The sequence below is a fragment of the Cynoglossus semilaevis genome, chromosome 6 (assembly GCF_000523025.1).
Source record: "Cynoglossus semilaevis isolate Cse_v1.0 chromosome 6, Cse_v1.0, whole genome shotgun sequence".
NCBI lineage: Eukaryota > Metazoa > Chordata > Actinopteri > Pleuronectiformes > Cynoglossidae > Cynoglossus > Cynoglossus semilaevis.
Window position 1 is genome coordinate 4,200,883 of NC_024312.1, and position 13,601 is coordinate 4,214,483.

Here is a 13,601-nt window from a genome sequence, read left to right on the forward strand (position 1 = left end):
TTTTTTTCGTTGCAGGATGTTCTTAAAGAGTGTCAGGAACAGATCGAGCGCGTGCTGGTCAGCAGCCTGCGTGAGGGCCGACAGCAGCAGCAGCAGCAGCAGCAGACACAGAGGGGTCCCAGTGGAAAAGGTCTCGACGAGCTGGACCAGTCCTCCACCCCGACAGACGTCCGCGATGTCAACTTGTGAACCACCAGAGGGCGTCATTGCACAGGATTTCTTTTTCCCCCCAACGACGACAACAAAAAGCATCATAAAAAAAACCCTCACTTTTCCTAAAAGCAGAAAAAAAAGAAGAAAAGAACAAAAAATGTTTAAAAACACAAGCCCTTTAAAAGAAAAAAAGAACAATGCTTGCTAGTTGTTTTTTCTTGTAGATTTTTTTTCTGTTCTTCAAGTCCAAAAAAACCCACATGCCCTGAAATAGAGCTTCTTTTTTTTTAAAATCGATGATGTTCTTGTTTTAAAAAGCAACAATTTTGATTCAAGATGAAGCTCTGTGGTGCCTTGGATATACAGAAGGGAAGCCAATCATATTTGCATACTGCCTTTGATTGTATAGTATAATCTTTAAATTATACTTTAACAATAGCTTAATAATGAGGCTGGTGTGGGCGAAGCTGTGGGGCGGGGGAACGTGTGTACGTGGGATCACAGCACGCCTCAATTTAATGTTTTTTTTTTTCTTTCCGTCTCTGTTGTATTTGAGTATTATTACTATTACATTATAGGGTCAGAGAGGACGTATGTTCGAGCTCCTCCACTCATGTGGTGTCCTCGTGTGTCCCAGGATGAGACGAGACAGAGGAAGCTGTGAGAACATGCTTAAAGTTCGTGATTGGCTCAAATTCCATGAAAGAGACAGGATTATTATTATTATTATTATTATTATTATTGAGAATAATAATAACAATATTATTTGTAATATTATTGGACGTCCTTTGGAACTGAGTAGTAGAGATCAATAAGCTCCTTTTTTTTTTGTCAGGCTGCTTATGTGTGTCAGTGTGTGGGCATGGGTCCACTTATTAGCCTGAGTGTGTGTGTGTGTGAGCATGTGTGTGTGTGTGTGATTGAGTAAGTGCTACATGTGATCCTGTATCTATATAAACAGTGTGCATCCTATGGCGTGAGGCACTTAAACAAAAAGGCCAACATGTAGACTCACATGTTCTGTGTCGCTAACGGAGCGAGCCCCGGCTACACTCGCAGTACAGACGTCCGTCAGTGTAACAGGGCATCGACGCTATATCACTGCCTTCATGCATTAAACTGTCTGGTGGTTCGTCGTTGGCCAACAATCAACTCGCGCGCATGGACGATGAGCGAGAGCGAGAACTGTTTATCCCAGGAGGATGTGGGCAAATGGACTTTCACGTTTGAGCCCCTTATCTTTCTGAATCACCCTGAGGTTCTTCACCTGCAGGGCAGAGGTCACCAGCATTCTGTCAGTGAGGTATTGCAGATACTTCATTCTGATCGGTGTTGTTACGATTTGGCGTTTCCTTTCGGTTTGTAAAAGTCTGGACAGAGGAGTTGGGCTCGGGACGCTTGAAGAAAGTGACGCTGTTTAGAGTTGTGAGGACCAGGACTCCTGGATGTCCCGACCGGCGGGAAGGAAACGGAGAAGTAGGAGGAGAGTGGACAGTTTTTGACCACAGAGGGCACACGGGTGCATGGCACAGGATGGTGGGACAGGGAGGTGCGTGTTTGTGCAGGGATCAAGCTGCTGTGTAGAAGACGATGTACAGAAGACGCCTCCGATGGCCTCAGAGTAAAACTTTGATACTGTACATTTTGAGGTGCGGTTAAAAAAAAAATTTTAAGTCAGAGTAAAACTTTGATACTGTACATTTTAAGGTGCGGTTAAAAAAAAAATTTTAAGAATAAATTCTCAAAAAAAAAACAACTGTTGTCAGCGATGACACAGCTTTTGAAGGTTTCCATTTCCTCAAAAATGAAATGAGGAACCGAGACTGTACACTGCCACGTAAAGCGAGGAGGAACGTTCTGGGGGGCCTTGAGAGGAGTCCAGGATGATGACATGCTGTCAATGCATCTAGAGTCCCACGTAGGGTCGGTCCCTGGCCCCCCCGACCCCCCCGCCCCTATATGATTTCAATGGCAAAGCACTTTGAGAACATGCTCCCCAGGAGATAAGTCAAATGAAACGTGTCGGTTGGTGATTGGAGGTGGATGGATGTTTTCTTTTCTTTCCTTGTTAGCCTTTTCTTTGGTTTACCTTGTAGGGCTGGTTTCCCAACCATCTGACGTACGTTCGTCAAGAAGTAGCGTTACAATTAATGAATGGCCTTTCCACGCGAAATTCCAACCAGAGGACATTCCAACTAAACAAACACAGTACACATTCCGTATCACGCCAAGTGCCAGATGACGGGGAGTCCGGCTTGTTTTTGCCGACGTCGCTGATCCATGAGTTCTGTTTGATTTCCTTTTTCCTAAGACATGAAATATTCGTTTTTACTTGAATTTTTTCCTTTATTTTATTTTTTCCTTTTTATTTATCTGTAACACAGCCACAGTTGGTCGCGGGAGGTTCAGCGAGGAGCCACAGCAGACGGTGGTTGTAACATCTTGATTTTTGCACATGTTCCTCAGAGGGCAACGAGAACCTTTGCTCCACAAACCGCCTTCTCTGCTGTGCGTGGCGCTGGTTGGTCAGGTGATTTTAATGGTGCTGGCTTTTGTAGTTCAGACTGGTGGTCTGTCAGTGAACGCTTCGTGTCCCCTTTGTGAGCTTCGCTGCTTCAAATCATTGCAAAGGGTTTTTTTTTAATTATTATTATTATTATTTTATCAGCCGTACAGACATCAGCACAAAACAAGGTTTTTTTTTGTTTTGTTTTGTTTTAAATGAGACACAAGGCTTCACCGAGTCTGGTGTCTTTGACTTAATGCTTGAGGGTTGTTTTTTTGTTTTTTTTCCTTTATTCAATGATGGTATGTGATTTTGCTGAGTATGTTTGTCAGACTGAAGAAAATGTGGGGAATCTTAAAAAAAAAAGAAAAGAAATAGTGTGATGTTTGTCAGTAAAACTGGGCAATTATTCTGACGACACTTTTTGCCAAAACATCCCTGAATGGACATTTGATATGAACCCCTTCATTTTTTCGCCTCTGTCTGATGTAAGCTCTCTCCCAAACTTAAAGGTTGTGATTTTTCTTTCCTGCAAATTGTTGTTGCATGTGTTATATATTGAGAACACCTTTTTACAATTTGTGTTTGATATATTATATGGGGGTGACCAGACCCACAAAAGGGGTTTTTTCTAAGATTTAGAGATACTGTATTCCAAAGTGAAGAGAGGATCAAGGAGGGGGGAGGAGGAGGAGCAAGTGGAGGAGGAGGAGGTGTGAAGACATCAAGAAAAAAGTGTCAATATTTTTATTGAGTTATTGTTGTCTTTTTTGCGCTGCTAAAAGCTATGAATTTGTTTCATTTATACAAAAAAAAATAACATTATCTAGTTGTGATGTGTCACTTGAGTGTGCTGCTATTTTATAAACATTTGTATTATAATATAATTATTTTACTGCTTAAGAGATACATTCAGAAAAAAAAACGAAGTAGATGGTGATAGAAGAACATAAAATGAGTACTCGACTGGAAATGTTCTTTGTACAGTTTGACGGTTTGCTTAGATAGCATGTCTCCTTACACCCTGCCCTATTTTTTTTTTTATCTTATTTTGCTCTCCTTCTTCGGTCACATTCTGCATCAGTGGTATTTCCAATACCTCAGGATTACTGGACAAAAATCAAACACACAAACCCATCACCTATACCTCTGCAGTTAGGAAGCCTGACGTGGAGGAGAAAAAAGAGAGAGAGAAAACTACAAATGATCGTTGTTTGTTCAACAGTCCCACGCTGTCGATGGAGCAAACAACTCGACTCTGCACGATGGCAAACGGGACTTTTGTCAGGCTTCCACTTGGACTTAAACAATATGGGAGGGAGGCGAGGGGGGGGGGGGGGCTACTGCAACATGTGGCAACGTTCTCATGGTGTTTGAATACCGAGAGTAGCCCCGGCATGATCGTGATGTCACGTATGTTGATGCTACTCAGATGTGTTGTGTGTGTGTGTGTGTGTGTGTGTGACGGAGGGGGGAAAAGACAACGTTCCCGCGGCCAAAGTACAGTTCTTGCTTTAGACGACCACAATCACTCTGAATGTCAGTAAATATGGATTCCGTGTGTTTAAAAAAAAAAAACGAAAAGAAAAGAAAAGAAAAAAAATTGTTGTGTTTTGGTCTGAACTAATGTGTGTGAGCGTGCCATTGTAACTGCCCGTCGTGTCCGGTGAACACAGTGGACGTTTGAGTGGTGCAGGTTTCCCTTTGAGTTGCCACCCTTTCAGTAAACTCATATCATGTACCTCAAATGTCTGTTGCACAACCTCTGGTCAATAAACGTCTGCTTTAAAGGGTGTGACACCACATCAGCTCGCTGTTTCCCACGCCTACTTTCATTCGGTTTCTCATCAGTCAAGGGGAGTGTGTGTGTGTGTGTGTGTGGCTGTTTGTGTGTATTAGGTTGAGGTTCGGCTCGGGTCAAAGGTTGGAGTAGGTCTAGGTGATAAAGAGTATCATATACTATGAAATAAAAGAAAAAAAAGTTTAGAGGAGTCAGCATTTAAATGCAGCGCACTGCAGTTCTTTCTGTCTATTTTCCTCTAAATAGGATTGTAATTTAGAAACCTTGAAGTTTTTGGAGAAGACCTCAAACCTGTGATTAAGATTTAATATATATATATACATACAGTCTGAAGATAGAGTTTAAATATAGAATGGTTTATTTTAGTAAATTACTTTTTGATTTTTACATCAATTATCTTTCCGTTGGTTCATTCATGTTGGCGGAAATAAATCAGGAATTTTATTCAGGTATATTTTCTGTGTTTGTAAATTCTGCTTAAAAAAAATAAGTTATTTCAACGTCAACATCTAATTCTGCCTGTAGATGTTGCTAAACCTTACAGTGGACTCCAGATAAAATGTCTCCAGTTTTTAGGCAGTGAGTGAGAGGTGTTTAAATGACAGAATGATAATAAACATATATTTATCATTTTCCCTCTTTTCTTAAAAAAAAAAACCCAAATGAGGAAAGTAACGTGAGATCTTAAAAACCCGAGGACGTTTCAGTAAATCCGTCAAGGTGCCGTTTGATCACTCATACCTCTTCTGTCTTCTATCTTGACAGTTGGACTCGCTGACTGTCTTCAAGTCACACACTTGGCTCAGCCTGACTAACCGCTCGCCAATCTGAGGCCGGGGCCACACTGGATGCGTGAGCCGAGCATCTGTGTCACAAATGTGGCCGCGTGAGACGTGATCATCTCCCTGAGAATAGAGCCGCTGCCTATTTTTACCGTTGGCCGCACCCGCTTCACAGCGAGGCGGACCGTGAGAATGAACCTTCACTGAAGTTTCAACGTTAAATTTGTCACAAACACATCAAGTCTCGTGTCCATTACAAACTAAACGCTCTCTCTCTCTCCAGGTTTTTTTTTCTTCGTGATTCCAGAATATAAACTGGACAAGGCTCTGTTGATGTCAGACTGGTTAAAAAAAAAAATCTAAAAAAAAATTATATTTTTTTAAAATCTTATTTAGTCTTCCGTGCTATTTTATTTTTTATTGTCATATTGTTTTACTTTCATTTCATTTCTAGAAAAGTTTTGAATTAATTAATTAAGTTTTTGTTAATTTTATTTGTTGCGCTTTTTTATTATTTTACCTTTTTTTTACTTTTTAACAAACTTATTACGATGAAAGTTTTGTGACGTCATTATATTATTTATAAACTGCAGGTATACGTATATTTTACTTACTATTATTTACTTATTATTATGTTTTTGTGTTATGTTTACTATATTGTCTTCCAGACGAGTACATTACGTTTTTGAAAATGTTAAACTTCCTTCTTCCTTCGGACTTGGAGAAGAGGCGGAAATCCCGGAAGTGAGGTGAGCAGTTCATCCTGGTGACGGTGTAAACCACGACTCACTGTAGGACGTTTCTTGTTAAAGTTGAGATGTCTAAAAATGGTTGTCCTCCTCTCCACTAGAGGGCGTTGTGACTTCATGTATCTGCATATGGCGCCGGTTTCCTGTGAAACCAGCTCCATACAGAGATTTGCGGTTGGATCATGAACAGACTGAAGGTGGGGCTGACACTTGTTCGACAGTAAGTTCCGTCACTGTTTCGCTGTGCTGTTTGAATATTTATGAGAAGTGCGTTCAGATGCGTGTTAGAACAGCGATTCAGCTTCCGGGTCTGTGTCTGAGGTTTAAACCTGATTATGTTCGGATAAAACAAAATAAAGTGACACGTGACCTTTTCCTGCTGGGCTGCTCAATGAAACAAGTGCACCTTAAAGGGACACGGCGGAGTATTAAAAAACTTAAAACCTTTTTTCCTCACAATTTTAACAATGTTTTTAAAGATAATTACTTGATTCTCATCATTGTTTTATCGTTTTATATTTTATCCCCATAAATGTAAGACTTCATTCTCTAAATTTCATAAATTCAATGTAACAAACGCAACGCTTTTTTCTGCCATATTCATAGTTTATTCCCCAAAACACAACTTTTTATTCTGTTAAACTAACTTATAAGGTATATTATGTAATGACTTTATTTATTCAATGTTGCCCTGTTGCCTGTGCAAGATTTAGGTCCAACTGTTTTATATTTTTGCCCAGAATGGACACTAAGTAGATAAAGTTGCTCCAGGTGTTCTCCAAAGAACCTCAAATGGCAGGATTTTGTTTTTGTTCAACTATAAGTCTATCATTCAGTTCATTTTTTGCATTTTATCTATTGTTCAGTGGAGAAACCCATTACAACAAACTGGGTCTTCTTCAAGGTAGGCTCTTATTGTCAACAAAATAATGCTTTTTATCATTAATATCGATTGGATTTGTATATAAATATATATATATTAATTCCAAAAGTCTTTGCCACCTACAGGTCAAACTATCGATGCGCCTTTGTCTGACGTCGGGCTGCAGCAGGCGGAGGCTGCTGGTCACTACCTGAAAGATGTGGCGTTCACTAACGTGTTTGTCAGTGACATGCTGCGAGCCAAACAGGTGCAGGACACTTCACTGACATCGACATGGTCTCTTTTTATTTATTTATTTATTTACAGAAGTTTATTGTGTTGTTTGTCTTTCTTTTTTTCTCTCTCCCAGACAGCTGAAACAATTATGAAACACAACAGCAGCTGCTGTGGTCTGCAGATGGTCTGTGACCCCTTACTCAAAGAGATAGTGAGTGGCCATGTTTCTTTTGAACATAATCTCCTGAACATAATCAGTCAAGAGAAATCGACTGAAATGCTTTTTTTTCGTTTTCCAGAACTTTGGAATAGCAGAGGGAGGACGAATGCAGGACGTTAAAGAAATGGCCAGAGCAGCAGGTCAGACGTTTCCAGGCTTCACTCCACCAGAAGGAGAGACTGAGGAGCAGGTGAGAACCTGGAAGGTTTTGATTTTCACTCAAACCTGATTGGCTGATCAGTCAGTTTCTAGACACATTCTGTCTAGAAAAATGTCATTTTAAAAAAATTCAGATCTAATGTGAAACAAAACATGCCTCAACTCTTTGTCAATGTTACAAAAGTGACTTCGGCTTAATGTTTCCCGTGGTATCATGTTTAATTAAATACTGTATGTAACCTAGCTTTGACAACGTGAAGTTTGTTCTTATTTATGTTTCATAAAAAAGGGCTTTTTTTTAGGAATAATATGTAACTAACAACGGTGTATTATTTATATTTAAACCAAAACAAAAAGTTTCAAAAATAATCTAATATTTTTCATTAATCAAATAATAATTTTTTCCAAAATAAATAGGCGAAAAAATCTTCACTTAACTTCACAGTATCCCGCAAAAAAACTAAATAACAAACTAAAACTCTTCGTTCCAAAACGCAGATGTAATGTACGAAGTGTTCCACAAGGTGTCAGTAAGGGTTCATCTCTTCAAATCTGTTACTCTGTGTAAAGGATGGATCCCGGTTTCTTGGCCTCCACCTGATGCTTTCATAGCTGTCGTGGGGGGGTGTTAGGGGTGAGGTGGTGAGGAGGGAGGGGGGGTCAAAGTCCAGACCCCGGTGTTTGTAACTGCCTTTGATTAAAAAGTCACCACTTCTTAGCTTCTGGATATTTGTGTTAGAGAGTTTTTAGGGCAGGGGGAGAGAGTTGGAGAGGGGGTGGGAGGCAGGGAGAATGTTCTATTTCAAAGGCACTGGGTCAGACGTCATCTGTTCAATCCCACCCTCCGGTCCAGCTCAGTCCAGTACGTGACCTGCACATGATGATGATGATGATGCAGATAGACAACGATAGATATGACATCAGCACCGAAAGGTCCCACTCCCTGACCAACAACCAGAACCCCCCCCCCCTCCTCCCTCCCGTGCTCCCTCCCACAGGTTACAGTTTGTTGCATCAGGTTGAACCAACAGTTGTCACGCTGTTGTGTGTTGTGTTGTGTTGTGTTGTATGGAACCGAACAACCTTTAGCTCTAATCCCTAACAGTTGCTGGAGTCACGTTTGCGTGGCGTCCATGTCGCACATTCCTAATCGGTGACTGTCTGTGTTCAGGTGAAGGAACGAGTCAGAGCGTTTGTGGAGAAAATGCTGCAGCAGATCAGCGAACAACACTGGGGTCTCGGAGGAGGGGAGGAACCCCTCTCCACCGCAGTGGAGGGGAAACCAGACGATGGGGTGCGGGGCTTTCCAGTGCACGTTCTGGTGGTGACACACGGAGCCTACATGTGTGTGGCGGCGCGTTACTTTGTGGAGGAGTTACAGTGTTCTCTGCCTCCGGGTTGTGACAGAACTCACATGTTCTCACTGAGTCCAAACACTGGTCTGTGTAGGTTTATACTGACCGTGAGGGAAGGCGATGGGGACCAGAGGTTCGTACCATCAGACTTCCACTGTGTGTTCGTCCACAGGGGAGACCATGTGAAAAAGTGAGACCATAGAAAGGTGTACGATGGGCAGACAGATTTTAGGGTGTAGGACACACAGGTATGGGCCGCGTAGCAAAACCACAGACAAGACAAACCCTGACCATACCATATTTTTACAAACTGGTACAAGTATTTGTATAGTGAGTAACGTTACCAAAAATGTCTTTAAGTTCAATGAACTGGTAGGATGTGTTGTATGCTGTAGGTACCACAGCTCTGTTGGTTAAAACTCTCCATAGTTACAACCAGGTGGGCAGAGCTTTGGCACCAATAGAACATTTCAATGGAAAACGCTCTCCTGAGTCCAGCGTTAGATAAACTGAGGAGCACGATTTACGAATCTCAATAAACAAATTGATGCATATGTACTGTCATTTTCTAAAATATTAGGCTGCCCCCCCCCCCCCCCTCCCCCTTCGAGTGATTGATTTGTATCAAGCCCCGAGCCCTCTGGTGGCAAGCGGGTGTCCTACAACTGCACCACTCCAGCCCCAGTACCTTTTTGTCTTGCACTCGTATTGTTGTGTGTCATAGAAAACATTTTAGTTGCCGGGACAATTTTGTCCAAAATCCTAAATGACTTAAAACTTATTAAATGTTTACATTTCTATCAGCTAAAAGCTAACAAACTATGTCAGCATATATTTGCAAAAATATACCTTTAGTTAAATTATTCTGCTACTAAAATGACATGAATGAAGTTTAAACCTCATTTGGTACATTACGATGTGCTGCGAACAACATCGTACTTTTTTTTTGTTGTAAATGTATTTCTCTGACGTTCAACATTATATTATTTAAAGCACATTTGTTTGTGTATTTTAATCACCTGCTGATAGTAGTTTAGTAAGAATAAATAAATATATAAAACTTACCACTATACGGATGTATCAGTGTACCTCAAAATGTTTTCCTTGAGGTAAATTTTTAGGCTGTAAAAAGGAAAATATATCATTTATCAAAATAATTTGCAACATTTAGAACAGAGTCACCTCAGACTAGAGGTCATTCAGCTGTCCCTGAACTTACTGTGTGTGTGTGTGTGTGTGTGTGTGTGTGTGTGTGTGTGTGTGTGTGTGTGTGTGTGTCCTTGTTGTTTCAGCTATTGGTTATTCATTCCTGTAAACCTAGGCCAGCGTTATGCTCTAATGAGTCTGTGTTTCTATATTTATCCCCTGAAGTTCACAGATTCTACGTAAGAACAAGGAGCGGAAACACAGCTCCATTGACTCAGTGGAAATCAGTGACACTTTTATTGTTGTGAATTAACACAGTGGTTGACAAGGACAAAGGCAGCTGCCAGGCATCACATGTTCAGTCCTTCAGCCCATTTACTGGAGAAAAAATATTTAGCTTATCTTCTTCTTCTGTCTGCTTGGATAGTAACTTTTAGTATTTTGTAAATAGTTATAATGAAAGAAGGCCGTGGTGGCCTTCGGTCCGGAAGGCCCCAGGTTCGAATCCACCAACTGCCAGGTTGCCACTGAGATGCACTGAGCATGGCATCGTCCTCAAGCACTGCTCCCCGGGCGCTGACCACGGCTGCCCACTGTTCACTTGGTGATGGGTTAAATGCAGAGGTTAAATTTCGTTGTGCATGGTGTGCTGTGCTGTGTCACAATGACAAATAAAGATAAGTTTAAGTTTAAGAAATATATTTATTGAAAATCTTTCAACATCTGGACAAAAATAAGGTTTTTGTTGAAAAATTATTTTTCGAAAATGCAATATTTTGAAAAGAAACGTAAAAAAAATTAAAATTTGAAAAAGAAAATCCAAATATTTAAACATTTTTTTAAAAAAAGTTTTGATGAGAAACACGCAGACAAGATAAAAATTTTGAAAAAAAAATTTCATCAAAATTTTTTCAAGTTCACGCCTAAAATTATAACCAAAATAATCAGAAAAAAATAAATTTTAAAAAAAATCAAAAAACTATATGTTGATGAGAAAGATGCAAACAAGAAACAAATTTGAAAAGAAAATCCAAAATCTTTTTATCAAAATTTCTTCTGTAATTAAATTAGGATTTTGCCAAAAAATTACGATTTTTTCTACAATGCATATTTTAATAATTTTTGAGAAAACTTTGAGAACTTTTTTTTTCTACAATGCATATTTTAATAAGAAATATGCAGAAAAGGTAATAATGTAAAAAAGTATAATTTTTAAGCAACATGTTTCAACTTCTCACCTAAAATTAGGAATTTGCCAAAAAATTCAGAAAAAGAAAAGATTTTCAATATACTTTATTTTGATAAGAAACATGCAGACAAAAACTTTTCAAAAAATCTTTTTAATTTTTTAGAAAAAAAATTTCTCAGATGTTGAAAAATTGATGAAAATCTTTTTTTAAAAAATTCAAAATTGACAGAAAAGACAGAAAAAATTATACAAAAAAAATTTGCTCAGTTGTTGAAAAATTTTGATGAGAATATTTGAAAAAAAAATTCAAATTCTTTTCTTTTTTGCATGTTTCTCATTAAAAAATAGAAAAAATGTTTTTTCTAAAATGTGTTAAATTTGTGTAGAAATTTTGTGGGAAATATTTTTGAAAAACCATTTTTTCGAAATTTCTTGAGAAATTTTTTTTTCTAAAAAACTAAGAAAAACATTCTTGGCAAACATTTTAGAAAAAACGTTTTTTAAATATTTTTGAGAAAATTCTTGGGAAAAATTTTTGAAAAACTTTCTGAAATTTTTTTTGGAAAACTCTTTAAAAAATTTTTTGGAAAAATATTTTTGAAAAAACATTTTTTCGAAATTTCTTGAGAAATTTTTTTTTCTAAAAAACTAAGAAAAACATTCTTGGCAAACATTTTAGAAAAAACGTTTTTTAAATATTTTTTAGAAAATTCTTGGGAAAGACTTTTGAAAAACTTTTTGAAATTTTTTTAGAAAATTCTTGGTAAAATCTTTTTGAAAAATTTGTAAAAAAAAGATTTAGATTAGATGTTGAAAATTTTTTATAAAAATCTTTGAAAAAAAATACCAATTTTTTTCTTTTATTGCATGTTTCTTATAAAAATTTAGAATTTTTTCTTTAGAAAAATAAAAATTTTAAGAAAAAACTTTTTTTTTAAGTTTTAGAAAACAAGATTTGGTCAGATGTTGAAAACGTTTGATGAACTTTTTTTAAAAAAATCAAAATTGTATCTTTTCTGCATGTTCTCATAAAAAAAATAGCGTTTTGAAATTTTAAAAAATATATATATTTTTTGAAAAAAAATTAGAAAAAAAATATTTTTTGAAACATTTTTAGAAAAGAAAATTTGTTCAGATGTTTAAAAATTTTGATGAAAATCTTTGAAAACAAAAATTCTAATTTTGTTCATTTTTGCTTATTTCTCATAAAACTATAGCGTTTTGAAAAAAAATGTAGAAAAAAAATGTATTTTTGAAAAATCTTTAGAAAAGAAAATTTGTCAGATGTTGAAAATTTTTGATGAAAATCTATGAAAAAAAAAGTTTCATATCAGAAATATCATGTTTCTCATAAAAATATAGCGTTTTGACAGAATTTTAGAAAAAACGTTTTTATAAAAAAACTTGAAATTTCGAAATTTTTTTAGAAAATTCCTGGGAAAAATTTTTGAAATTTTTTTCTTTGAAAATTCTTGGGAAAAATGTTTGAATTTTTTTTTTTTAGAAAATTTTTAGAAAATTCTTCAGAAATGTTTTTGAAAAATATTTCAAAAATATATTTTCGAAAAAAGTTTTTATAAAATCATTGAAAAAAAACTTTTGATTAAAGTTTTTTTTTTTAATTGTTAGAAAAAATATTTGAAGTTTGTTAGAAAATTATTGGGAAAATTAAAAAAAACATTTTTTGAAATTGTATGAAAAATTGTTTTGTAAATTTGTGTAGAAAATTCATGGGAAAGTTCTTTAGAAACATTTTTTTTATAAAAAACCAAGAAAAAAATGTAGAAAAAACGTTTTTTAAATTTTTGTTTAGAAAATTCTTAGGGAACATTTTTTAAAAAAAATATTTTTTGAAAGTCTTTTTTTAAAAAAAAAAAAAAAGTTTTTTTCTAAAAATGACATGAGAAGTTCACATATTGAAAAATAATTTCATACATAAAAATTTCTAAAAATGTTCGTCAATTTTTTAGTTTTTAACCAAAAATGACATTAAAAGTTCCCATTTTGAAAAAAGACTTTATTCTGAAAAATTTCTAAAAATTTTCCCTGAATGCACTAGTTTTACAAGAAACGTGCAAGAAAAGATAACATTCTGAAAAATAATTTTACCAAAATCTCCATCACAATTGTTTAGTTTTTGACCAAAAATGACATGAATAGATCACATTTTGATAAAAGAAATTTTACCAGAAAAATTTATAAAAATTTTCCCTAAATATCCTTATTTTACAAGAAACATGCAAGATAAGATAACATTTTGAAAAATAATTTTACCGAAATTCTCATCACAATTTTTTAGTTTTTGACCAAAAATGACATGAAAAGTTCACATTTTGACAAAGAAATTTATTCAGAAAAATTTCGAAAAATGTTGGATTAATGCACTAATTTTACAGGAAACATGCAAGAAAACATAAAAAATTTTATATGAATATTTTAAAA

General features: G+C 36.3%; 2 protein-coding genes across 4 annotated transcripts in view; both read left to right on the forward strand.

The window, feature by feature from the left end:
* LOC103379657 (G1/S-specific cyclin-D2-like) overlaps window positions 1-316 on the forward strand; it is a 33,587-nt gene extending 33,271 nt beyond the window's left edge. For both annotated transcript variants that reach the window (XM_008311270.3, XM_008311273.3), the window contains exon 5: window positions 16-316. In XM_008311270.3, the coding sequence (XP_008309492.1) occupies window positions 16-189 (174 nt within the window). In that variant the 3' untranslated portion in view covers window positions 190-316. The remainder of the gene's footprint in view (window positions 1-15) is intronic.
* A 5,404-nt stretch (window positions 317-5,720) lies between these two features.
* LOC103379656 (probable fructose-2,6-bisphosphatase TIGAR A) lies at window positions 5,721-9,386 on the forward strand. Of its 2 annotated transcripts, XM_008311269.3 has the most exons (7): window positions 5,721-5,991; window positions 6,093-6,211; window positions 6,858-6,895; window positions 7,000-7,121; window positions 7,224-7,301; window positions 7,390-7,500; window positions 8,641-9,018. In XM_008311269.3, the coding sequence occupies exons 2-7, from the start codon at window positions 6,174-6,176 to the stop codon at window positions 9,016-9,018; spliced, it is 765 nt and encodes a 254-aa protein (XP_008309491.1). In that variant the 5' UTR covers window positions 5,721-5,991; window positions 6,093-6,173. The 2 variants fall into 2 exon arrangements, with proteins under 2 accessions (XP_008309491.1, XP_024911736.1); XM_025055968.1 differs by lacking the exon at window positions 5,721-5,991 and having other exon boundaries at window positions 6,174-6,211; window positions 8,641-9,386.
* The last annotated feature ends 4,215 nt before the right edge of the window (window positions 9,387-13,601 follow it).

Bases quoted from the DNA above. Each gene is read 5' to 3' on its own strand.
- LOC103379656 (XM_008311269.3), top strand. From the start codon at position 6,174: ATGAACAGACTGAAGGTGGGGCTGACACTTGTTCGACA. The intron at 6,212-6,857 runs GTAAGTTCCGTC...TCTATTGTTCAG, and splicing joins GGGCTGACACTTGTTCGACA to TGGAGAAACCCATTACAACA. The intron at 7,501-8,640 runs GTGAGAACCTGG...GTCTGTGTTCAG, and splicing joins AAGGAGAGACTGAGGAGCAG to GTGAAGGAACGAGTCAGAGC.